General features: G+C 42.9%; 1 protein-coding gene across 12 annotated transcripts in view; it reads left to right on the top strand.

Annotated features, from left to right (window-relative positions):
* Nucleotides 1-25,056, top strand: part of KMT2E (lysine methyltransferase 2E (inactive)) — a 62,266-nt gene extending 37,210 nt beyond the window's left edge. For all 12 annotated transcript variants that reach the window (XM_034433641.3, XM_087873348.1, XM_087873346.1 and 9 more), the window contains 11 exons: nucleotides 4,584-4,748; nucleotides 5,316-5,624; nucleotides 10,730-10,984; nucleotides 11,313-11,454; nucleotides 12,886-13,139; nucleotides 13,994-14,050; nucleotides 14,984-15,559; nucleotides 17,001-17,293; nucleotides 20,311-20,399; nucleotides 20,881-20,972; nucleotides 22,681-25,056. In XM_034433641.3, coding sequence (XP_034289532.2) covers nucleotides 4,584-4,748; nucleotides 5,316-5,624; nucleotides 10,730-10,984; nucleotides 11,313-11,454; nucleotides 12,886-13,139; nucleotides 13,994-14,050; nucleotides 14,984-15,559; nucleotides 17,001-17,293; nucleotides 20,311-20,399; nucleotides 20,881-20,972; nucleotides 22,681-24,180 — 3,732 coding nt within the window. In that variant the 3' untranslated portion in view covers nucleotides 24,181-25,056. The remainder of the gene's footprint in view (nucleotides 1-4,583; nucleotides 4,749-5,315; nucleotides 5,625-10,729; nucleotides 10,985-11,312; nucleotides 11,455-12,885; nucleotides 13,140-13,993; nucleotides 14,051-14,983; nucleotides 15,560-17,000; nucleotides 17,294-20,310; nucleotides 20,400-20,880; nucleotides 20,973-22,680) is intronic.
* The last annotated feature ends 1,301 nt before the right edge of the window (nucleotides 25,057-26,357 follow it).

The raw sequence follows: 26,357 nt of genomic DNA on the forward strand, positions 1-26,357 counted from the left end.
TGCTTTTCTGCTTAAAGATGTTCCTCCTATTTTAAACATTGAGTTTATAGCCAAACCCTTTACCCTCTTCAGCCTATTTTTTCAGGAAATAATGTTATCTATCATAGTGATCTTAAAATCTTGACCATTGCCCTTCAGTTTTAGTATCTGCTTTGGGATACTAGTAATCATCATTGCTTCCTCTTTCTGTTCAGTAGCTAAAGCATTTGCCTTGTTTTAACGGTTTTGTCTCCCTTTCTATTTAAAATTTGAATATATTCAATATTTCGTTACTGCAGGGCTGTCAAAGTCACGGCCCACGGGTTGGATGCGTCTCGCACTGCCCAGGCCCTATTTAGCATAGGGGGGGAAGTCGCGGTACGTCACGGGATTCCGCTGTGACGATGCGAGTTTGACACCCCTGCGCTACTGTGATTGATCCTCATTGCCCTCAGCTTTTCTATATGCACTAAATTATTTACCATTAAAAATCTATAGCTAACTCTCATAGTCTATTACTTTGTGGCTGTCTGGCCCTTATATCTTTTGTCTCTTGTCTGAAAGATCAGTTCTAGTTGCCCTCATCTGCCCTCATTTCTATTCTTTGTGCAGTTTTCCTCAAAGAAGAGAAACAAACATTGAAACATCATCTACTGGAGGTTTCTGTTTGTTTGTTTCCATCTCAAGTTATCCTAATCTGAAAACAGGAAAATATTCCTGTTTCCTCCACTGTTTAATACATTTAGTAAATAAATACAGGTAGTCTCGACTTATAGCAATTCATTTAGTGACTGTGCAAAGTTATAGCAACACTGAAAAAAGTGACTGATTAAAATAAAGTGTGTGACTGCAGCATCCTGATAGTCATATGATCAAAATTCAGAGGCTTGGCAACTGGCATGTGTTTAAGCCAGTTGCAGTAGTTCCCGGGGTCATATGATCCCGTTTTGCGACCACCTGACAAGCAGTGTCAATGGGGAAGCCCGATTCACTTAACAACCATGTTATTTACAGCAATGATTCACTACCATTGGGGCAAGAAAAGTCATAAAATGGGGCAAAACTTGCTTAACAACAGAAATTTAGGGCTCAGTTGTGGTCACAAGTTGAGGACTACCTGTATTTAACAAATGAGGCCCAAAACAGTTAATGGAATTCCATCTGCTTTGGGCTGCAAGATCATTTTGAAAAGTAAGTACAGAATCCTGCATGTGTATATAGGAGGAAAAAAAACATGCACATATATATATATATATATATATATATATATATATATATATATATATATTCATGTTTGGCTCTTATTCATATAGTAAATTAAGCTGGGCAGAAGAAGCTGTCACCAGCACAGTTCTCAATGGCATGAGAGTACAGATCAGTAAACTTCCATTTCGTATAATGGGCTGTAAGGCAAGTGCAGGAGAAAGATGGCTTGAAAAGAAATTTTAGATCTTCAGCTTTGAGTGTTTGATTCCGCTCACAATACATAATAATTATCTTTCATTGTTTATAGACACTGAGGACTGAGTAGGGCATAGCAAATGCACTTTCCCTCCATACTCTTATAATTGAAATGTAAAGATGACGAAATTTCTTCAGCAGAGATGAGAGAACTACTAAATTAAAGCATCAGGTCAAGTTTGGGGGGTAATTCTTTTGAACTTTGGCTTTTCTTCCCATAACGGCTGAGTTAAAGCCATCAAATAAAAGGCGCTACCTTGCACCTTTATTTACAAAGAATACATTGGCTTCTGCTATGCTTCTCCTGCTTTATTATAAGTAACTCTACTCATGCTCTTTCTCAGTTTGTTTATCTGCAAGGAGAAATCTTATGGCCATGGAAAGCAACCAACACACTGGATTTTTTTTTTCATATAGATCTAGTAACTTTTTCCCTCAGTGCTGCATCTTTTCCTTTCTCAAAAAATCTGCAATTCCTAGGCCAGATTTTATAAACTGGAAAAAAGTGATGGACCATAAACTAATTAGGAAAGATGGAAGAGAAACAGAAACTTCCGACAGCAGTAGCTGGAAAGACTTCCTCCTATCTGAAAGATCAACTTGCTCACCTTAGGAATCTTAGAAGATTTTGATGCCTGATATAGATAACAGCAGAACTATCAAAGCAGGCAGACGAAGAGTAAAAACAGAAGCCGTTCCTGTGCATGTGTATCTACAGTTGCTGGGGAAATTCAGAAGTGATGTCATAATCCTGTCAACCAATAGGAAGATATTTCCAAGGCTTCAGTTTTCAGCCAATTTTTAAAGTAGATTTTAATAAAAAGAATAGCTGAACAATTTCTAGCGTTGTAAAATATAAGAGAAATCCGTATTAACGGTAGAAGCGGAGTATGTATGGCCATTTGGGTAATACTGGCACTTGAATCAAATTAATATCTTAAGATTGCATTCAAGTATGTATGAAACAATACACATGCTAGAATCTTCGGGAAGCATTTTCGGATCTGTATATTCGGTGGCAACAGTAGTGGAAAACTTTATCTTACAGGTATTGGCCAAGAGATGTCAAAATGGAGGGCTAGAAGACTAGTTATGGCTGTCTACAGTGATGATGTATAGAAAACTTTGAACATACTGTTGCCATCAACAGTGATCCGAGTATTATTTCCAGAGGATATTTTTATTGTGTGTAACACCGAAAGGGCAAGTAATTGTCCAAAGTCAAGGTTGACTCAGCCTTCCATCCTTCCGAGGTGGGTAAAATGAGGACCCAGATTGTTGGGGGCAATATGCTGTTATTTCCAGAGGATATTTTTATTGTGTGTAAGACCGAAAGGGCAAGTAGTTGTCCAAAGTCAAGGTTGACTCAGCCTTCCATCCTTCCGAGGTGGGTAAAATGAGGACCCAGATTGTTGGGGGCAATATGCTATTTAGTATACTGTCTTTAGTGTAAGCCGCCCAAAGCCCTCGGAGAGTGGGCAGCATAGAAATATGACTAATAAAATAAATAAATAATGGGATTAAGTGTTATCTTTATAGGATCCTCTCTAAGCGGACCGTTGGTTGGGCTGCTGTCACGAACCCTGTGACAATGCCATACATGAAGTCAAACGTTTTAAAGTAGCCCGTTGAAGGCTGGGCTCACTCTGGAACTACAGTGGAGGCAGACTTATCTATTCTAGTCATAACTCCAGCTGTTCCAGCTGTCTGGATTATTGGCAACGGAGGGAATGGTGTTTGGTGAATACTTGCTGGCAATAAAGAAAAACAAGGCACAGTTCTGACTGGTTGCTGAGATAAAGAGCATTAAGGTACAGGTAGTCTTCAATTTATGACAAACAATTGAGTCCAAAAATTTCTGTTGCTAGTTGTTAAGTGAGTTTTGCTTCGTTTTCTGACTTTTCTTGCCACAGTTATTAAGTGAATCCCTGCAGTGGTTAAGTTAGTCACACAGTTGTTAAATGAATCTGGCTTTCCCAATTGACTTTGTCAGAAAGTCGCAAAAAGAGATCGTGTGATCTGGGACACTGCAACCGTCATAAATATGAGACAGTTGCCAAGCGTCTGAATTTTAATCCTGTGACCACAAGGGTTGCTGCCCGATCGTAAGTGTGAAAAACGGTGATGTCACTTTTTTCAGTGCTGTTGTAACGGTCACTAAACTAACTCTCGTAAGTTGAGGACTACATGTAATTTCTATAAGAGGTTGATAGGGCTTTAATTTCCATGGAAAGGAGTGTTGTTGGAAACTTAAAGACCTGGAGGTGCAGATCTCATGTGCTCCCATCAGTATAAAACCTCACAATTCTCTTGTTCAAGTTTCACTCATCACTCAACAATTTCTGTGTATGGTCCCTGGCCACAGTGAAATTGTTATTGTCACTCTCCCAGAGGCATGCCACCATCATGCCTCCTTAGCTGAAAAATCTCAGTAGCTCAGCACTAGCTTATTTAAAGTTTTCTCTTTATCTCTGGAAAAAATGAAGAATCAGAATAAGATTCATAAACTCAGGGATTTGGTGAGTTAATATGTGTGCTTGTGACATCTGTAATAAACACCATCACCTGAATGTAATGATTTGTCTGACGTGATGATCCTTAGAGGGCTAATTGTATACCTCAAATAAAGGAGATAATGTTTTTATATTCTAAGAAGTTTAAATCCTAGTCATTGTAAAAGCACTATCGAAAGTTGCTTAGATATTGATACATGCATAATCTGACCTCGTTTCTGATAGAGAAGATTAAGATGGGAGACAACATGTTTACTATTCATAGATTATAATATTTTATATAATGCAGTTGTGAAATACCAGTGCATTTAAAATAATATTTTAAATTATTTAGTTTATTAAAATTACTTTAAATCTAAAATTAAATAACTGTTCATTTAATTCTAATCCATACAGGGTCCCCATCATTTGAAACTTTTAATACGTTATTAGTAAATACCGTATACATGTGCACGTATATAGCAGGTTTCAAAATGTAAATGTCATATTACTATGGAAGAAAATGTGGATTCAGTAAAATTGATTTTATGAATGTGACCTGTCAAGAATACTTTGAATGACTTTTTTTTTTGTATTTTAAGTCATTTAATGTACGAGTTATTTAAGCATCAGTGTTATTACATTCTTCAGACCAGAGAAGAACGGAAGATGGAAGCCATCCTTCAAGCTTTTGCCAGGTTAGAAAAAAGAGAAAAAAGAAGAGAACAAGCTTTGGAAAGAATCAGTACAGCTAAAACAGAAATAAAATCAGAATGCAGGGATACCCAGATCATCAATGAGACGGAATTTGTTCAGGTATATGCCTATGTTTTATTACGTGATTATCTCCAGAAATTATCTTACCTGTTTTGATGCTTTTCACATAGAGTCAAGTAGTGTTATTTCTTCATTGCTCTGTTCCTATCCCACTCTTCTTGGGAAAATACATTTGGTGTCCCTGCTCTGCTAAGCAGCAATATAGTGAGATGGGCTGGGCTGAGACAGAGTGACCAACCCAAGTCACACAAGAGTCTCTGTGACTTCAGTGAAGGCCTGAGCCCCTGTCATCTGGTCATCAAACTGGTTGTTTCATTCTAGTTCACCAACTTTTGCAATGCTTAACGTTTGCTTAAGAAAGTGAATTTTGAGATTTGGAATTGTATGTGAATGCAGTCCTAGCGTTCATAATAATCAGTGGAAATAGTACCAAAAATAAAAAGAAAAATTCTGCCAAGGGACAGAAACGCTAAAATGATCCTAAATAAGATGTATGAGCAGTACTGCCAAATGTGTATTTTTATCCTTTGTGTATTTTTTCCCGATTTGGGAAAACGCGCAAAGTTTATTGAAGGTGTATAACTTTGGATTATGTGTAATGTTCAGGAACCAGCAAAAGAGGAAACTGCCACCAAACCAACCCCTGCCAAAGTCAACCGGACAAAACAGAGAAAAAGCTTTTCCCGGAATAGAACACATATCGGGCAGCAGCGACGAAGGCACAGAACTGTTAGCATGTGTTCGGATATCCAGCCATCCTCTCCTGACGTGGAAGTGATTTCACAGCACAACGAACCTGAAGCCACTGTGCTTTCCGCTGAGCCTGAACCAGAGGCACCCGTGGCTGAAATAGTTCCTGAACCTGAAGCCCCAGCACTTAATAAATGCCCCACTAAATACCCCAAAACAAAAAAGGTACGTGGGACTTACTTCATTGCTGCTCGGTCTGAGATGAGAAGGAAATATATATATATATTTTACATATATATTACAACCTATTCTAAAAATACGAGTTCCAGGAATATTAGTAAAAAAAGAAGCAGACATACTGCGAACTCCGGAACTTAAGATTTTAAAATTTTAAAAGAATTAAAATTTTATTTTACTAAGCTTTCGTCAGCCATCTGCTGACATCGTCGGAGTATTAAAGTACCATTACAGAGATCTCTGCCTTTATATGCCATTGATTAATGGGCATATAAACTGGAAGGCGTGTAATAGGCCCTTCCAGCCGTCTTCCACTTGTAATCAGCTGTGTTGTTTTTGCTGTCGTCATGCTGGATGATGGAGGCTTGGTTCCTGCTGTTTCCTCCCTCCTAGCTTGCTTATCAGTGGGGGATGATGTTAACCTGTCAGCTATTGCAATTTGCTGCCTTGTCTGCGAACTTGTGGTCAGCCAGTTTGTTTCTTAGTAATCCTATCTGTTTCAGTTTGAGACAGCCTTGCCAGGTTGCTCTGTGTGTCAACTTGCAAAGCTTTCAAGTTGCCATGAGCAGGAGGGAGGGAGAACTGAAGTGAATTCCATACATTCTTTCTGACCGCAATCAGAAGGAGGGTGTTAGGTTTCACAGCCAGCCAAAGTGGGTAATTGGAGAATGTGATTTATGACATGGCCAGAGAGGAGGGGAGAGACAGGGTCATAGGGGAACGTAAATCTACGTGGGATCAGTCCTAACTGCATCCGAGTATTGCCGGAATGTTGCTCCTAATAAATGACTATATTTCCTTTGAAGTTTGGATCATAGCTCATGAATTAATTAGGGCATCTTTCGGAAACTTGACACTGTGTTTGGTCAGGACTAACTGTGTCTTCACAGGCTGAGTCTGCATGCCCAGAGGTGGGGGGTGGGTGCCTTTGACTCCATGTGCTGAGAGGATGTGTGTAGCAGTTTCGGATATCCCCTGTACATATGGGAGTACCCTCCACGCAGCAGTTCCACTGGCACCTTCAGCAGGCTGCTGAACCTTAGGTGTAGCAAGTATCCGTTGAGCTTGCAGACCTGATAAAGATATGCCCGCTCCTTGGCTTTAGCTGCTGGTGTACTACAATGAGTGTCTATCCTACTGAACAGTGCCAAATCAATGCACAAATGGTAAGAATTAGGCAATGCCGAGTACAGTGTCGGGCGAGATTGACAGATGCTCACTTTGATACCCTTAACTATAGAATATCCCAAGTGGCACGGGAGACACACATATGAAAAATTAGCACTCTTTAAGACGAAAAACAGAAGCATTGCGGTCCCAGAGAACCCACCAGATGAAAAAAACATTGATACATAATCTATCCTTGAAAGTACTTACTGATGCACAGATCTGGATTCTACAGCGGGATGCTGGTTTCTATTTGGCTGATGCTAAAGCGATCGATTTTGTGGCGGCCCTTGAGATAACGATTCGCCAACTAGAAGCCACCGAAGAGGTAAAAAATTCCATTAGACAATGGCTGATAGGGCCTCTTACTAGCCATAGGCAGACAGTCACTTTATCAAAATAAAGGGCCTGGTGGCTCAGCAGACTGATAGCATTGTGCTTAACACCAGCTGTCTGCAATTACTGTAAGTTTGAATCTCACCAGGCTCAAGGTTGACTCAGCCTTCCATCCTTTCTAAGGTAGGTAAATTGAGGACCCAGTTTGTGGGGGCAATAAGCTGACTTTGTATAAATATACAAAAGTATGAAGGCTATTGCTTAACGCATTGTAAGCCGCCCTGAGTCTCTGGAGAAGGGTGGCATATAAATCAAATTTAAAAAAAAAATTGGAAAGGTCGGCCCTCCAGGAATTGAGAAAGGACAATTCCATTGTTATACGACCAGCAGACAAAGGTAGAGCGACAGTAGTCATGGACAGGACGGACTATAACAAGGTTTATGACCTCCTCAATGATAGCAGTGCCTACCACCCCCTTGGCAAAGATCCCATGACATCACTTAAGAACCAAATTAACAAGGCAGCCGATAAACTTAAAAGGCAAGGGAAAGTTGATGATGAAGATCTAAAAATGATTCGACCAAGAGACACAGCCATGGCACGATTTTATCAGTTACCAAAGATCCACAAGGCAGGGGTACCCCTGCGCCCCATTGTCTCCCTTTGTGGCACTCCTACATTCGGCTTAGCCAAATGGTTATATGAACAACTACGACATCTGGTTGAAGACGCCACTACCACAGTGAGGTCCTCCACTGACTTTTTACAAAGGTTGGACGGAGTGGAGTTGGGGAAGACGAAACCATGGTGTCATTTGATGTGTCTCTGTTTACGTCCATCCCCTAGGAGCTGGCAGCCCTAACTATAAGGGAATTATTAGTGGAGAGGGAGTCACACAGTCCCAAATCACCTAGCACAGACGACCTCCTCCACCTGCTGAATTTCTGCCTTCGGACCTATTTCACATTTGGCAGCAATCGGTACGAACAGATAAAGGGGAACGCCCATGGGATCTCCGATCTCGGAAGTGGTAGCAGAGGCGGTCTTCCAGAAATTGGAAAAAGAGGCTATGAAAAGTTACAAGGCCAGGTTTTGGGCACGTTATGTCGATGACACGTTTGTCATCATTAAATGGCGAGATAAGACCAGCTTTATAAGAACCCTCAATTCCATATATCCAGACATTCAATTTACGATGGAAGAAGAGACCAACAACACGCTGGCCTTTCTGGATGTGCTGGTCAACCGCAACCCAGACGGGAGTCTTGACACACGTGTGCATCGGAAAACCACGAACACGGACTGTATTTTACATAATGAGAGCCATCACCCCATGGCACATAAAATCAGTTGTATTCGGGCACCGTTCAGTAGGATAGACACTCATTGTAGAGTGTAGAGCCTTGATAGTACAGTGGTTTAGTGCACCCTGTCATTAACACAGCTGCCTGCAATTTCTGCTGGTTCGAATCTCTCCAAGGCTCAAGGTTGACTCAGCCTTCCATCCTTTCTAAGGTAGGTGAAATGAGGACCCAGTTTGTGGGGGCAAGAAGCTGACTTTGTATAAATATACAAAAGTATGAAGGCTATTGCTTAACGCATTGTAAGCCGCCCTGAGTCTCCGGAGAAGGGCGGCATATAAATCAATTTTTTTAAAAAAAAAAAAATTGTGGTACACCAGCAGCTAAAGCCAAGGAGCGGGCATATCTTTATCAGGTCTGCAAGCTCAACGGATACTCAGTGGACTTTATCCGAAGGTGTGCTACACCTAGGGTTCGGCAGCCTCCTGAAGGTGCCAGTGGAACTGCTGTGTGGAGGGTACTCCATATGTACAGTGGGTATCCGAAACTGCTGCATGCATCCTCTCGGCACATGGAGTCAAAGTGGCGCAAAAGCCGGACCAAACATTGAGAATGAGAGTGATGAGCCCAAAGGAAGCATTATCCAAGGAGGAGACATCTTCAATAGTTTACCGCATCAACTGTAGTAATTGTGAAAGCAATTACGTAGGGGAAACGGCCAAGCGGTTACAGACCAGGGTACACGAACACGAACTGGCTGTCCGACGCAAGGAACAGCGCTACCTGATCTGGACGCATATGAAGGAGCACAACCACACATTTGATTTTCAAGAAGCTGAGGTTGTTGCCCATGATAAGACTAAAGGAGGACACCTACTAAAAGAAGCCTGGTTCTCCAATAACAATTCCATCAACAGGCATATCGAACTGCCACCGGCCTACCAGGCTTTGAGACACCGGGAAAGACCCTGCAAGAGGAGCAGAGACGGCTTTCCATCATTGAGCAGAGACCAAAGGCACCCCGCCCCCCCCCCAACCTCTGGGCATGCAGACTCAGCCTGTGAAGGCACAGTTAGTCCTGACCAAACACAGAGCAACCCGGCAAGGCTGTCTCAAACTGCAACAGATAGGATTACTGAGAAATAAACTGGCTGACCACAAGGTCGCAGACAAGGCAGCAAATTGCAATAGCTGACAGGTTAACATCATCCCCCACTGATAAGCAAGCTAGGAGGGAGGAAACAGTAGGAATCAAGCCTCCATCATCCAGCATGACGACAGCAAAAACAACATAGCTGATTACAAGTGGGAGACGGCTGGAAGGACGTATTACACGCACAAGGGCTAAATAGATTAATGGCATATAAAGGCAGAGATCTCTGTAATGGGAGTTTAATGGTCTGATGATGTCAGCAGATGGCTAGCGTGTTGTCTGGGTGCAGTTAGTTTTAAGTAAAAGTACAACAACAATCATAATAGTAATCATAATAGACATATTAATCAGAAAGTAATAATATATTTAATTTATCCTCCTTGCAAAATTTTCAATACAAATTTTTTTTTAAATTATCTTTTTAATCTTTTTAGTTTCTAACCTCTGATCCTATTAGTTAGCCATTGGTAAAACAAGTCCGATGTTAAAGAGAATTCTGTTTCTTCCTTTTCTTTTAATTGTTAATCGATCCATCTCAGCACATTCTAATATTTTTTCTAATACTTTCCTCTGTCGGGATCTCTTCATTTTTTCATTGTTGTGCAAACACAATTCTTGCTGCCGTTAATACATCTAAAATTATGCATGTGTTCCCTTTATTATACTATTTTGGTAATATACCCAACAGAAACATTTCTGGTTTCAGATCTATTATTGCTTTATCATTTTTTCTATCCAAGTATTTATTTTTTTTGCTTTTGACCTTGAAATTTCTGTTCCTAAACGAGACCGTTAGTGAGTTTTGCCCCATTTTGTGATCTCCCTTGCCGCAATGAACCAAGGCAGTTGTTAAGTTAGTAACCCAGTTGTTTAAGTGAATCCGGCTTCCCCAAAGGTCTGAGAAGACCTTTGCTTGTCAGAAGGTTGCAAAAGGGGATCACGTGGCCCTGGGACTCTGCAACCGTCATAAGTATGAGGCAGTCACCAACTCTCTGGGTTTTGATCACGTTACCATATCATGTTACTCTCTCTCTCTCTCTCTCTCTCTCTCTCTCTCTCTCTCTCTCTCTCTCTTTTTTTTTTTTATGTTCACCGGAACGCCGAAGTAAGGGCTCTGTTCCTTTTTCTATTTTAGCACTTGGTGAGTGAGTGGTTAAGCGAGAAGAACGAGAAGCCGGGAAAGCCAGTGGAAAACCTCTCCGAGAAGCCTCTGCGCATAACCACCGACCCAGAGGTTTTGGCGACCCAGCTGAATTCTTTACCAGGCCTCACTTTCAGCCCGCATGTATATACGACTCCGAAGCACTATATCCGTTTTACATCGCCCTTCCTTTCTGAAAAACGGCGGAGAAAAGAACCGGTGGAAAGCATTCTGGGTTCCTGTAAGAAGGTAACATATCTGCTAGCCTAGAGTTTATCTAGAACGTTTTTTTAAAAAAAACCTACGATAAATCTGTTTTCTGGATTAGGAAGTGGCAAGGGATCCCCGATAAAATTGCTTTTCGGTAGCAGCAGCGAATCAGTTGTCATTCCACCCTTGGGCGAAGACCTCTGTTATTTTGTCAAGCTGGTTACATTTATTTTGCCCCCTATTTTTGAGCTACAGATTATTTATATTTTGTCTTAATAATGGCAGTAGCTTAAAAACAATGTTGGTATAAGGTGAGCTTTAAGTGTCCTTTTGTGCCATCGTCACCTTCACTGTTCCTGTTTTGCAGCGTTGGTTAAAGCAAGCTATGGAAGAAGAAAACTCGGTTGTTGGGTTTTTCATTTCCTCGCCCCACGAAAGATGCAGAAGTCCTACAGTCAATGGTGAAAGTAGAAGCCCCTTATTACTGACCGACAGCTGTTGTTTGACAGGTGACATTAGCGATGTATTTCACCCTTATCCCATGTTCAGGGCTGGTGTGGCTTATGGTTTCCAGACCACCAGTTGGGAGCCTCTGTTTCTCAAGTACCCTTTTAACAGGCCGTCCTCGACTTATGACCAGAATTGAGCCCAAAATGTCTGTTGCTAAGCGAGACAGTTGTGAGGTGAATTTTGCCCTGTTTTACAACTTCCCTTGCCACAGTTGTTTAGTGAATCATTGCGGTAGTTAATTTAATCACGCGGTTGCTAAGTGAATCTGGCTTCCCCATTGACTTTGCTTGTCCGAAGGTCACAAAAGGGGATCACATGACCCGGGGACACTGCAACTGTCATAAATGTGAACCAGCTGCCAAGCGTCCCTATTTTAACCACGTAACCATGGGGACGCAGTGGCTAAGAGGCTGAGCTTGTTGATCGAAAGGTCAGCAATTCAGCGGTTCAAATCCCTAGTGCCATGTAACAGGGTGAGCTCCCGCTACTTGTCCCAGCTTCTGCCAACCTAGCAGTTCGAAAGCACGTAAAAAATGCAAGTAGAAAAATAGGGACCCCCTTTGGTGGGAAGGGAACAGCGTTCCGTGCGCCTTTAGTGTTGAATCATGCTGGCCACATGACCACGGAGACATCTTCGGACAGCGCTGGCTCTTCGGCTTTGAAACGGAGATGAGCACCGCCCCCTAGAGTCGGGAACAACTAGCACGTATGTGCGAGGGGAACCTTTACCTTTAATCATGGGGATGCCACATTGGTTGTGTGAAAAACGGTCAGAAGTCAGTTTTTTCAGTGCTGTTGTAACTTAGAACAGTCACTAAATGAACTGCTGCAAGTCGAAGACTATGCCTCAAGTACTGATAGAGGCTCTCCTCCCCTCCTTTTGGTGTGTATGTATATAGCAATAGCACTTAGACTTATATACTGCTTCACAGTGCTTTACTGCCCTCTCTAAGCTCTTTGCAAAGTCAGCCAATTGCCCCCAAACAACCTGGGTCCTCATTTTACCGACCTCGGAAGGTTGGAAGGCTGAGTCAACCTTGAGCCAGTCAGGATTGAACTGGCAGTGGGCAGAGTTAACCAGCAAGACTGCATTCTAACCCCTGCGCCACCATGGCTGTTATTTTACATACATATTTATATATATATAAAAACGAAGTTTGTGTGGGAAGTTGTATTTATATATATCAGTTTCAGCTCCTGAAAGAAGGGAAGACCTCTTAACCGTATATTAGTTTTAAATGGTGGAGCAAATGCTTAAATTGGCCCACAAGTGTTTATTTCTTAAAATGATAGGAGTTCATTTTGCAGCCGGTGACGAGTTCATGAACCTGTTGTAATCACACAATTGTTTGAAACTGGCTACATACCAGTACGGCCAAGAAAAATGACTTAATTGGGCTTCTGCTTTTTCTCCCCATCGTTACCTGCAGATCTGACGACGCCACTCAAAAAGCGAAGACAGTACCAGCTGCTGGACTCCGCCTACTCAGAAACGTCGACGCCCACTCCTTCTCCCTATGCCACGCCCACCCACGCCGATCTCTCTGCCTCAGACCCATTGTTGCTCGCCACGCCTCCCAGAATAAAAACGGAAGATGAAACCTGTAGGAATGGTTACAAACCTATTTATTCATCTGTTACTTCGGTGATTCCATGTGTCCATGGAAACGCAGTGCACTTTGAGGTGAGCCTTTGGCTACTCCCTTGTCAGGTAAAACAACCCAGGTAGCTTAATGGCTTTAGGAGAAAAAAAATCAGCTCTGTTCATGAGGAATAACGCTATGCAGGTAATCCTCGACTTACAACAGTGGCTGTAAAAGTTACAACATGTGACTGGAAAAATGTGACTTAGGAAAGTTTTTCATAGTTACGACCTTTGCCCACCTACACCCATGATCATGTGATTAAAATTCAGACGCTTGGCAGCTGGTTCATATTTATGGCCTTTGCTGTGTCCCAAGGTCACATGATCCCCTTTTGCAACCTTCTGACAAGCAACGGCCATGGGGGAGATAGATTCACTACTACTACTATTGCTGAGCACATTGTAAGCCGCCCTGAGTCTTCGGAGAAGGACGGCATATAAATCAAAAATTAAAAAAAAAAAACAAAAATTACTTCACAACCAGGTTACTAACTTGTCAACTGCAGTGATTCACTCAACTGTGGCCAGAAAAGCCATAAAATGGGCCAAAACTCACGTAACAAATGCCTCACTTAGCAACAGAAATTTTGGCCTCCGTTATGGTCATAAGTCAAGGACTACCTGTAATCTTGTCGCTACTGTTGCCTTTAGAAGCCTATGAAGGATGCTTCTAAAGAGCCTTTCCTAAGAAGGAAGGGTCAGAGTGGGTCATGGCCCCCATGTCGTTTTTAGGTTCTCTTTTCAGCTCCTGCAATGCAGTCAAACCTTAACTAAACAATAGGTAGCTTTACACGATTGAAGAGAAATTATTTCGTTCCTTGTTTTCAAAAGTCATCAGAATGCTTTGGTTCTGCGGTTTTTAAACATTCCTGATTTTTTTTTTTTTACTGCAGAATATTTCTTCACCTGACAGCTCTCCAGAAGTTAAGAGGCGAACATTTAGTCAAGAGGTAAGTTTGTGTGGGAAGTTTTATTTGGTCGGCTTTGCAAATCTTTTTCTACACCCTAAGTTCGTAGAATGTATAGTTCAGGGAGGTTTGTAAGAATACACATTTGCAGACAGTAAATCCTAAGAGATAAGAAAAGATACGTGAAATCCTGATGAATCATTAATTGTTCCTAGGGTCTAGCTTCCCAAGCTCCTACTTTCACAATGTAAGTAGGATTTTCTTTTAAAAGAAAAAAAAAAGTTGATGGAATGTACGTAAAAGGTTTAATATACTAAATAAAATAAACTAACAGATATACAATCTAGATATGGCAAAGTGTTCAGACAATGTTGTCTTTTAATGTAATTCACAGTCATAAATAAAGGAAATCCATTTGCTGTCTACCCCCTCAGGTGGTCTCAATACAATTATTGGAATAACTAGCTTTTGTTATTCTTCCAGAACTTTTTAGTTCTTAGGAATGTGTATAGTCACCAGCTATGATTCAAAGACTGTTTCAGTAAAGCAGTTTTAAAAGAGAACAATTGGAATATTAAAAATAGAATAATATGAAAGAACAAAGAGAAATAAAAACTTACGAGTGTCTAAACAAACACACCTGTAACCTTAAGGGAAAAGTCCCACATATTTTATAGATCTCCATTGAATAGATCTACAAGTTAGAATATTGCATGATAGGAAAGGACAAAGAGAAATAAAAACTTACGAGTGTCTATACAAACACACCTGTAACCTTAAGGAAAAACCTCACATATTTTATAGATCTCCATTGACTAGATCTACAAGTTGGCTTTAAAAGCGAACCGGAAAAAAATGAACTATACATTAAAAGCGAACTACCGGAATTGTTATCACGGAGATCACTTTTATGTAGGCTAATGGTTTTACGCTATTTCCTCAACACTGTCGCCTCCCCCATCTTTTTTTGGACAGGGTTACGAACGTTCCTGCTCCTCCATGCTAGCACTCAATCCGTTCAGAAATGCCAGCCTTACGGAAATATGCCTGCAAGAGATCAAAACGATCGGCTATTCCAGTCCCAGGAACAGATCCGATGGCCCCCGGCAGTGCTCGGGAGAGAAAGAGAGCCCCTCCTCGGAGCTCCAGCTGGGACTTGAAGCCATCGAGCAAAGTGCACTGCATAAAACGCTGGACGCTGCTCCCTGCCACAACCGGACTGATGCAAACAGCCAACTGGAAACGGCTCACTGCGGGCGGGGAACGGTGTATCCAACCTGGATCAAGAGTCCCGACAGGACAGGTGTCAATTTCTCCATGAATTCTAATTTGAGAGACTTAACTCCTTCGCACCAGTTAGAAGTCGGCGGCGGGTTCCGAATCAACGAGTCGAAGTGCCTGATTCCAGACGATGCTCGGGGCATGTTTGTGGAAACGCCCGTGTTTTGTACTTCTGAAGAGGGACTCGCAGCTAGTTTTGGAAGGACTGCCAACAGTGACAACATGATGGATGGCAATTGCACACCCCAGAATCCTCCGCAAAAGAAAAAGGTACCGACTCAAGTGGACGTTTAACTTAAGGCGCAAAACAACAGGAGGAAGGCATTTCCTGCTTGTCCGTAAATTTATATTCTTATGATTTTTCAAAGGCTTTAGTGTAAGACTCCTACTGGCAAACTGAATCAACTTAAGAACTAGCAATATTGAAGTTTAATTTTCAAATATTTATGTACACATCAATTGTGCCTTTTTATAGTTTTCCAAAGCCACTGGAGTAGATTAATAATGGAATAAAATGAAGGTATACAGGTAAGTCCTCGATTTATGACCACAATTGTCTCACTTGTTGCTAAGTGAGACATTCGTTAAGTGAGCTTTGCTCCATTTTACAACCTTTCTTGCCACAGTTGTTAACATTAGTATCGCGGTTGTTAAGGGAACCTGACTTCCCCCATTGAGTTTGCTTGTCAGAAGGTCGCAAAAGGGGATCACATGACCCCGGGACACCGCGACCGTCATAAATATAAGACAGTTACCAGTGTCTGAATTTGGATCACATGGCCATGGAGATGCCTCAGTGGTTGTAAGTATGAAAAACGGTCCTAAGTCACTTTTTTCAGTGCCGTTGTAACTTTTGAATGGTCACTAAACAAATTGTTGTAAGTCAAGGACTACCTGTAGTTGGAGTTTGGAACCTGATAATCTACAGCACTGGAGCAGCTTAGTCTGAAGTAAGCTCGTGAGGGAAAATGTCCATAACATAATTAGGGATGCAAGTCATGTGACATGGGAGTCATGGCAGTTGTAAATTTAAAGATGGATCGCAAGTAACTTTTTTGAAGTCTGTTGTAATTTCGAACAGTCGTTAAGCAACCGGTCATAAATTGAGGACTACCTGTCGGTGCTTCATAAGCAGAAATGTCTACATTAATAGAAAAGCAAGCGAATGCCAATGTGTCGAATACTTTTAAACTAATTTTTGCGGCTCGGTGCTTTTAAAATACTACAGTGGATAAATTGGCATGTCTCTGGAGATTCTCAAGTCACCCAGGTCATAGTGGTCCCAAAAGTGCTTTTTCAGAACGCAGCTGGACTTTGCTTCAGTCCTTCTTCCGAACTGAAGAAGCTTCTTGGAGGAGAAGCGAAACATCTTCAAGGAAAAACCACGTTCCAGTTGCCTTTTGAAAAAGCCCCTTTGGGACAATGAATCGGCATGTTATTCAGATGGTCAAAGAACACAAAACAAAATAAGCTCTATGACCATGATGACGAACCTATGGCACGCGTGCCACACGTGGCACGTGGTGCCATATCTGTGGGCACGCGTGCGTTGCTCTAGCTTAGCTCCAGTGCGCGCCAGCTGATTTTCAGGCCCACCTGAAGTCAGGAAACGGGCCATTTCCAGCCTCCGGGGAGGGGAGGCAGACCTGAGCTGCAATACTGAAGAGAACTTTAAAGAAATCACAACTTTTCCTTTTTGCTTCTTTCCCAGGTGTCGCTTCTGGAATACCGCAAGAGGCAGCGAGAAGCCCGAAAAAGCGGCTCTAAAGCAGAAAACTTCTCTCTCTTGAGCATGTCGCCTCACGCCGCCGGGGGAGGAAATGGCAGCGCTGCTACCGATGGCTACAACAGCGGCGAAAACGGGGAGCAGCCGGAGAGGGAACACACTGCTAGCCTCCCTGTATCTTTGCCAGCCACTGAGCACGGTGCCATTTCAGAAGAGGCCGAAAACTCGGCTTCCTTAAAGGAGGCGTCCGGTGAAAAGAGCGATCCGGAGGCACAGTGGTAAGTTCTTCTTCAAAATCACCCTTGAGAGCTTGCTACCGTTGCAAAATAGGATCATCCGGTCAGTAGTAGCTAAACCATCAAATGGTGGCAGAAGCTGGTTTCCCAATTCTTGGCTTTGGTTGATTGGGAATACAGCTAGTCCTTGACTTACGACCACAATTTGAGCCCAACATTTCTATTAATTAAGTGAGACATTTGTTAAATGAGTTTTGTCCCGTTTTATGACCTTTCCCGGCCAGTTATTATGTGAATCACTGCAGTGGTTAAGTTAGGCACACAGTTGTTAAGTGAATCTGGCTTCCTCCATCGACTTTGCTAGTCGGTAGGTCACAAAAGAGGGATCCCATGACCCCAGGACACTGCAGACGTCATGAATATTAAATCTATATGTTGATCATGTGACCAAGGGGAAACTGCAACGGTCATAAATATGAATCCGTTGCCAAGGGTCTGAATTTTGATCACAACGATTGTAGGAAGGCTGCAAAGGTCGTAACTGTGAAAAGTGGTCATAAAGTCGCTTTTTATCCATGCCGTTGTAACTTTGAACAGACACTGAATGTCGCAAGCCAAGGACTACCTGTAAATCGCTTTGAGAAATGTCAAAGTAAAACTAGTCTGCATATAAACTGAAGAGACTTACGAGTCTTTTGGATGGTAATCAGTGATGAAATCCAATTTTTTTTTTACTACCGGTTCTGTGGGCGTGGCTTGGTGGACATGGCAGGGGAAGGATATTGCAAAATCTCCATTCCCACCCCACTCTGGGCTCAGCCAGAGGTGGTATTTGCCGGTTCTCCGAACTACTCAAAATTTCCGCTACCGGTTCTCCAGAACCTGTCAGAACCTGCTGGATTTCACCTGCTGGTAATAGACCAGGGGTGTCAAACTCCTGTATGTAGCCCCGCCCACCCACTGGCCTCCACCCTTTGGCCTCTGCCTCCCAGCAGTTTACCTCCTTGCAGCAAACAGCAAGAAGAAACAGCTCCTTTCAGCTTTAGCACAGCCTAATTAGCACAAGTTGATTGGATCGGCCTCCTGATTCTCAGCTGTTTTGGGGCCTCTGCTGCTTGCTGCAAGGAGGTAAATTGCTGGAGCAGATTTTTTTTTCCCCTTGTGCTAATCAAGCTATGCTGAAAATGAAAATGAAAGTAAAGCAGGCTGTTTGCTGCAACGAGCAAAAATTGCTGGGAGGCAGAGGCAGATTTCTTTTTCTTGTTTTCCTCGCCAAAAAAGGTAGGTGCGTCTTATACTCCGAAAAATACAGTAATCTGTTGGGGTTTGGTTGGTGTTTTTTTTTTTTTTTTGAAAACTAAGCACAGAGACTTTCCATCCAAATCTCAACGGTAGCAGGAGGTTGAATAGGGCAAGAGCGTTTTGTGTGTGTATCAGATGATTTGTGAAGCTACTTTGAGTGCCAGAAACTACTCAAATCTTACTACTTTTCTGAGGTCACTTATTTTTCAGGACTCTGGGTTGTCTTAGTCACTGTCAGACCCATTTCCCCCTTCTTGCAATGTTTCAGTGAACACTTTGCTGTACGCATCAGGGCTTTAAAACTGGATCGTAGTTGAATCCACCTAACTCTGCTCTGGAACCAGATAGCTCCGAGCTTAATTCTCACACCAGTTATGGCTTGCACTGGAAAAGCTTCTCCCACGGTCAAGTCAAGTCAAGTCAAATCCAGCCTTTATTATGGCAAATACCAGCACGAGGAGGGCGGGGTACAAAGAATTACAAAAGCATAAAAGATATAAAAACATAGCATATAAAAAAGCATATAAAAACGAAAAAACCTGAAAAGAATTTAAAAACAGCAGCAGATGAGCCCAAGGAAGCTGGGTTGAAATGTCTTCGTGTATAAGAAGCCAACATTAAAAAAAAAAATCATCCTTGTTGCTCTAAGATCTGCCTTCACTGCTATTCAGGTCACTGGTTATTTCCACCATAATAGGCAGGTGGTAACACCCAAATCAAGTTTCACTTATCCTCTTAGCCGATTCCTCAGGATATTCCATCCTGCACAACTCATCCTGCCTTTGTTCGAGTAGCTGGTTGCAGCAAAGGCCTTTTTTTTTTTGCCCCGGGCTCTCTCTCTTTGGCCAGCCCGTGTGCCAACCTTCCCTTGGCACAGTGTGGTTAGCAGAGGTCAGGGGGAAAGGCACGGTCTGATGGTTCCCAGAGAAAGGGTGAAGGAAAGAACCTGCTCTGGTGATTAGCAAACAGTGCCATTGGCTGGTCAGCAGTACATCTTGCCCCCCTTCTAGTAGGCAGGTGGGGTTCTCTAGGGCAGCGGCCCCCAACCTTTCCGGTGTTGCAGCCTGGCGGAGGGAATGGTTATGTGTTAACGGTGGGCGAACACATGGGCATGTAAGTGCGCTCACCCATTTCCCTTTTCCGCAGCCCGGTCGCAGCCTGATAGTGGGCCACCGCCTGGGGTTGGGGAACCCCTGTTTTAGGGCAGAGAAAGAAACATGGGATCATCACATCACCCTCAACCTTCCTTTAATTGAGTCCTTCTTGCTGGATTTACCTGCCTTCTTTCTTACTTGGGGCAAATATATGCCTTGCTACAGATTTCACAGAGTGTTAAAAAAAAAAAAATCCAGGTGGTTTAGCTCACTGTCCTGTTCAGATCCTGTGCAACTATATAGTTCTTACACCGGAGACTCCACATGCGTTTATCCAACTCTTGTACCGTGTGAACTACCATGGGATTCATCCACCGTTACTCTCGTGGCATCCCACCGTTTTTCCCACGAGGAAGCATCCAGCAGGACCTCCAGAAACCAAAACCCTTTTTAAGATTTAAAGTAGAACATTTCCATGCCTTTGCATTTTCCTTAATCATTCTAGCATAAATATTCTACGAACTCTATAAACTATAAGCCATCAAAATCTTTTGAAGCACCTTCGAACCTGGTTAAGCCAGCAAGGGAGTTGAATTAAAGTGGCCTTTAATATTTGTTGTGAAGAAGCAAATGACAAGTTAGAATTTTGTTTTTCTTTTAAAGGACCTCTTCAACATCAGTGGAGCAAGTGAGAGAGCGAAGTTATCAGCGAGCGTTGCTTCTTAGTGATCATAGGAAAGACAAGGATTCTGGTAAGAGATCACTTCGTTGCTTCTGATCGCATTCCCTCCTTTTGGAGCCGCTCTTTGTTGCCGAGCCCTGGTGGCGCAGTGGTTAGAATGCAGTATTGCCGGCTAATTCTGCCAGCAGTTCGATCCTGACGGCTCAAGGTCAATTCAGCCTTCTGTCCTTCTGAGGTCGGTAAAAGGAGGACCCAAATTGTTGGGGGACAATATGCTGACTCTGTAAGCAGTTTAGAGAGGGCTGTGAAGCACCGTGAAGCAATATATAAGTCTTAAGTGCTGTTGCAAGTGCTGTTGTTTCTGGTGATCTGTTTTGATTGGTGTCAACTGTTCACCACGGACACTATTAATGGATCTTAGGACAGTAGTCTGTTGCATATATAAAAGTTTAATCTGTCCCTTCGTTCCCCCCCTCCACCCTCCCAAAAAATGTTTTAACAGTGTCCAGATCCATCAATCCTCCTATTTATGGACTCTTTGTTTGTTACAGAAACTGATCCTGAAAATCCGGAGCCTACAAGTGAATGTCCATCCCCAGATACTCCTCTGAAGACGTGCAAAAGTCCTCTAAAACCAAGCAAGGTACCGTTTTACACAGCATGATCGAGTTTCCATGTGTGTGTGTGTGCGTGTATGTATGTATGTATATGTGTATATAGATAGATAGATAGATAGATAGATAGATAGATAGATAGATAGATAGATAGATAGATAGATAGATAGATAGATAGATATAGAGAGAGAGAGATTGAATTGTATTACTCGGCTTCTGATTTTAATTAGAATTCAAACATTTAGTTTGAGAGAGAGAGATTGTAGAAAAAAATGCTTTTAAAACAAACAAAAAAATAGCCTCTGATGATTGCGTGGCTCAGCTGGGCATGGGGGGGAGGCAGGGATTTTTGCTAGCGGTTCTCCGAACCACCCGCTGCCATCGCTACCGGATCAGGCGATCCAGTCCGAACCAGGAGCATTTCACCCCTGGTGCGCGCGTTCACATTGTTGGTGCACAGCAAATCGGTGGTAAAATTATGTGAAACCCCCCTCTGATTTGAGGTGACAATTCTACATATCTGTGAGCTGCAGAAATATGTCATTAAATAGAAAACTTAGAAGTAGTGATTTTTTCCCCCAGTACAAGTTAAGATGGGTAAAGGAGGAACCACAATTCTAAGAAACTGCACAGGACTGTTTCAAGATGGGATAGAGAGTTACTAGCATAAGCAAATGCGGCACAGTCAGTCCTCGACTTACAACCGTTCATTTAGTGACCATTCATAGTTACAACGGCACCCAAAAAAAGTGTGACTTAGGACCATTTTTCACACGACCATCGCAGCATCCCCGTGTAATGTGATCAAAATTTGGTCGCTTGGTTCATATTTATGACGGTTGCAGTGGCCCAGGGTCCTGGGATCACTTCCTGCAACCTTCTGACAAAGTCAATCCCAAAGTAATATCCCTGTTACTACCTAAACAACTGTAGCGATTCACTTAACAACTGTGGCAAGAAAGGTCAGAAAATGGGGCAAAATTCATTTGACAAACGTCTCACCATCATAAATTTTGGCTCAATTGTGGGTCGGAAATTGAGGAATGCCTGTATTTGAAATACTACAGAATGTGCCTGCTTTGTTCCTAAGTAAGATTTCAAAATGTTTAGTTGTTGAAAGGACATTGAAGTCATTATCCTATTAATGCCAGGTATTGAACCAATCTATTAATACCAATTAAATATTGCCTTCATTGTTTGCTTTTTTAAAAGAATTGGGTAGCTACCTTAATATAAACATACCTTGCTAATTCTCTGCTGCAAAACAGCCAAGAGGCGTGACATTTTTGGGCTGCACAATGAAAGAAGTTGACAAGTTTTAAACGAGTTAAATGTTAGTTAAAGCTATGACTTCTTTTCCCCAGAAGTTTTGATTTATATATATAAATATATATTTCGTCAGCAGATGGCTGATGAAAGCTTAAATAAAATTTTAATTATTTCAAAATTTTAAGTTCCGGAGCTCGCAGGATGTCTGCTTCTTTCTTTACTAATATACCTGGAACTCGTATTTTTAAAATAGTTTGTAATATATATATATATATATATTTCACAGAACAGAGATATTATTCTTTTTATGAGGTTCAAAATGTTAAAAGATGTAGACACCAGTTGTTGTGAGACAAGTGGGAGCATCTTGTATGAAGAAATGCTGTTCTTGAGCCTATATATATATATATCAGAATGAATGTGTTTTAGACAACAGACGGGCACTTACGCTTCTTTCTCTTGATACAGACTTCTTCTTCACCAAATCCTGTAGTTCCTGTTCAGTCACTCGGAAAAACGCCCACGAAGCAGGATTCCCAGTGGGAGAGTGCAGGAGACACTCCTGGGGCTGACAACACAACTCACCCCAAACCAGACCAGCAACCAAAACCGCTTTCCAACAACAACGCCGAAGCACTTTCAAAACCTCCTCCCCCGTCCCAGCCCCTTCTGCGCAGCACGGCTGACCCGCTCTCCCAGAAGCTGCCTCCGGCACCGCTGAAGCTCCCTTGCCCCACTTCACCTCACGTAGAAAACCCTCCCAAACCCTCCACCCCGGCTCACCCCGGCTACCTGTCGCCAAAGCCTCCTTCCCAACCATTAGGATCACCATACCGACCTCACCACCCGCCGTCTCCTCAGGTGGGGACATCTCAGAGAGACTCACACCGGGGCTTTTATGCCGCCACCCAAACTCTCCAGCCTAGCGCCCAGCAGCCGAACACCGGGACGTTATTTCCCCCAGCCTCTTCGGTCTCTTACAGTCAGTTTCACCAACAGACTCTGAACGCTGCCGCCCCGCCTCCCCCTCCCCCGCCGCCCCCTTCCTCCACTTATTATCAAAACCAGCAACCCCCCTCAGGAAACTTTCAAAATTACAATCCGATCAAAAGCAGCATCCCGTCCCAACAAAACGTCTTTCCCTCCGGACCAAATCAAGCTCTCGCCGGTACCGCCTGTCAGCAGCCTGTTTCGGGCCACCTTGTCAACAGCGGGCACTTTCTGCCATCTCCAACGGCCAGTATTCATCACCAGAGCTCCGTGGTGGGGGCGCCCCCGCCTCCGCCCCCTCCCGCCGCGCCCGGACCACACCTCGTGCAGCAGCAAAACCCGCAGCACGCCGTGGCCCACGGGGTGAGTCCTGTGCACGCCGTGGCCGCCGGTTCCCACCTCCATTCTCAAGCTGCCAGTCACCACCTGCCTCCGCCCCCGCCGCCTCCTCCCGCCCCCCTCCCTCATCACCTTCCTACTCATCCCACCACAGCCCATCAAGGTTTGCAAGCACAACACCAGCACGTAGTCAACTCGGCGCCACCTCCGCCGCCCCCACCACCACCTTCTTCCAATGTATTAAGCTCCAGTCATCACGCGGCACCGGCCCAAGGACTACATCACCCATCTCACCAAGGGCCCTCCCTTTTTCCTTCGAGTGCTCATTCAACAGTGTCAACTTACCCGTCACAGCCGCCGCATCATCCCCCTTTGGGAACCGGACCTCAGCATCAGCCAACCGGAACAGGGCCGCACTGTCCGCTCCCCGGCCAGGGTTCACACCTCCAGCCCCAAGGACCAACCAGTATTGCCACCCCTACAGCGTCCGGGTTCTGTCCTCATCCTGGCTCCGTGTCCCTTCCGCATGGCGTACAAGGACCTCAGCAGGCATCTCCGTTGCCCGGGCAAATACCTATTCACAGAGCACAGGTGCCGCCGACGTTTCAAAATAATTATCATGGTTCAGGGTGGCATTAAAAAAAAAACAAAAACGGACCCCCCCTTCTCGACTTCCTCCTCCCCTTTCCCCTCCCTCGCTTCTAAACATTTTAAAAATGTTCTGTAAAAATCTGTATATTTCATATGTACCTGTTCAAGGTACTTTTTAAAGCTTGTACATTATACTTTGTATAAAAAGTGAACACCAGTGCGCGCGTGCTTTTCATCGTATTCTTTCCAGTTTTGCTTTTTAAAAAAGGAGGAAAAAAAAAAATCCCTAAAACTGTGCCGCGAAAGCTACAGTTTTTTTTAAAGGCGGGTTTTTTTTTTTTTAAATAATTATTATTTTGTACATGAACATTCCAGCTCCATTTGTTCCGGCAGTAGATTTGTTGCTGCATAACTTTTCAGTTTTCTTGTTGCAGTTAAAAAAAATTCATTTAGTGAATGTTTTCTATATTTACTTTTTATACATATGTAATTAAAAAAAAAAGAAGTACACGACTAAGTGATGGCACTAACAAGATTTTTTTCCCCCCATCTGTCAACAGTTTTTGTGTGCATATAGTAGAAGGCGCAATACAGATTTTTTTTTTTTTTAATAGTTTGGTGTGAACATGGCTCCTTTATTTTCAATACTTCTTTTCAAGACGTTGTAATTTAATGTATAGATTGTTTCTAATGTCTCTTGACAAGTGCTGTAAATACTGTTCCTTTTGCGTGTAAAACTGCTTTAATGCTTCTCATTTGATATAGTATTGTACATACAAGTCTTTTGCAAAAGCGTGTGATCTTTGTGAAAGTAGTACAGTATATGAACTTTTAATTTTTTTTTTTTTTAATATACTGTCACATTGCAGCACTGGTTGGGCATTTTAATTCATGTTAATAAATCACAATTATGTCAGTTTTAAACCCTCTTTGTTTTGCTAATTTGCTCTTTTAAGAAAAAGTACGTTGAAACGGTGTTGTGGGCGACTCACAGGGCCTTAGCTGCTCCTCAGCCGACTTAACTTTGGTCAAAGGATAATTCTATTCACCGAGCGCAACAAATGCAAACATGGAGCCGGTTAGTCTGTTTATCCAAAGGACTCTGAAGAAATTTAACAACTGGCAGCCATTTTTTCCTGATAGTTAGAACAGTTAATCAATGGAACAACTTGCCACCAGAAGTTGTGAATGCTCCAACACTGGAAGTTTTTAAGAAGAGATTGGACAACCATTTGCCTGAAGTGGTGTACGGTTTCCTGCTTAAGCAGGGGGTTGGACTAGAAGACCTCCAAGGTCCCTTCCAACTGGTTATTCGGTTCTACTCTACTCTTACTCCACTCTTACACTAATCATTTTTATCCAATATAACAGTGCCGTCTGGAGGAAAATGCTACCCCTGCTAGTAGCAGAAACTACTACAGCTATCAGTGTGCTATTTATCAAATGGCATTCTTCAATACTAAACGCTACAGGTAGTCCTTGACTTAACAACAGTTCATTTAGGGACCGTTCAAAGTTACGCCGCCACTGAAGAAGATGGCTTCCTGCTGTTTTTCACAGTTACGACCTTTGGCATCCATGTGATCAAAATTCAGACGCTTGGCAACTTGTTCATATTTATGACGGTCGCAGTGTCCCAGGGGAGGGGGTGTCAACGCAATCCCCTTTTGCGACCTTCCGACAAGCAAAGTCAACGGGGAAGCCAGATTCACTTAACAAGCGGGTTACTAACTTATCAACTGCAGCGATTCGCTTAATGACAGTGGCAAGAAAGATAGTAAAATGGGGCGAAACGAATGTCTTGCTTCACCACAGAAATATTGGGCGCAATTTACCTGTACTCTTGTCTATATAATGAGCACATTGGAGCTCCAGGTGACACCTCATCATATCCCGAGACTCTTTTGGACTACACAACCCAAATTCATTTACATTTGGGTTGCCTGAGACAGGAATAGCTAGGCAAATCATCATCATGTTATACATTCTATCACCTCCAGGCTACCGATTTTGACTGTGTTGTTGTGTACAGGTAGTCTTCAACTTACAACAGTTCATTTAGTGACCAAAGTTACACCAGAGTGACCAAAGTTACACCAAAGTGACATGACCCTTTTTCACCCTTGCGACCGTTGCTACGTCCCTGTGGTCAAGTAATCAACATTAGCCCCTGACGCACAGTGATGACGGTTGTCCTTTGGCGGCCTTCTGAGAAGCAAAGTCAA

This window comes from Pantherophis guttatus, chromosome 7 (assembly GCF_059756535.1).
Source record: "Pantherophis guttatus breed Tessera chromosome 7, ASM5975653v1, whole genome shotgun sequence".
In the NCBI taxonomy this organism is placed as follows: domain Eukaryota; kingdom Metazoa; phylum Chordata; class Lepidosauria; order Squamata; family Colubridae; genus Pantherophis; species Pantherophis guttatus.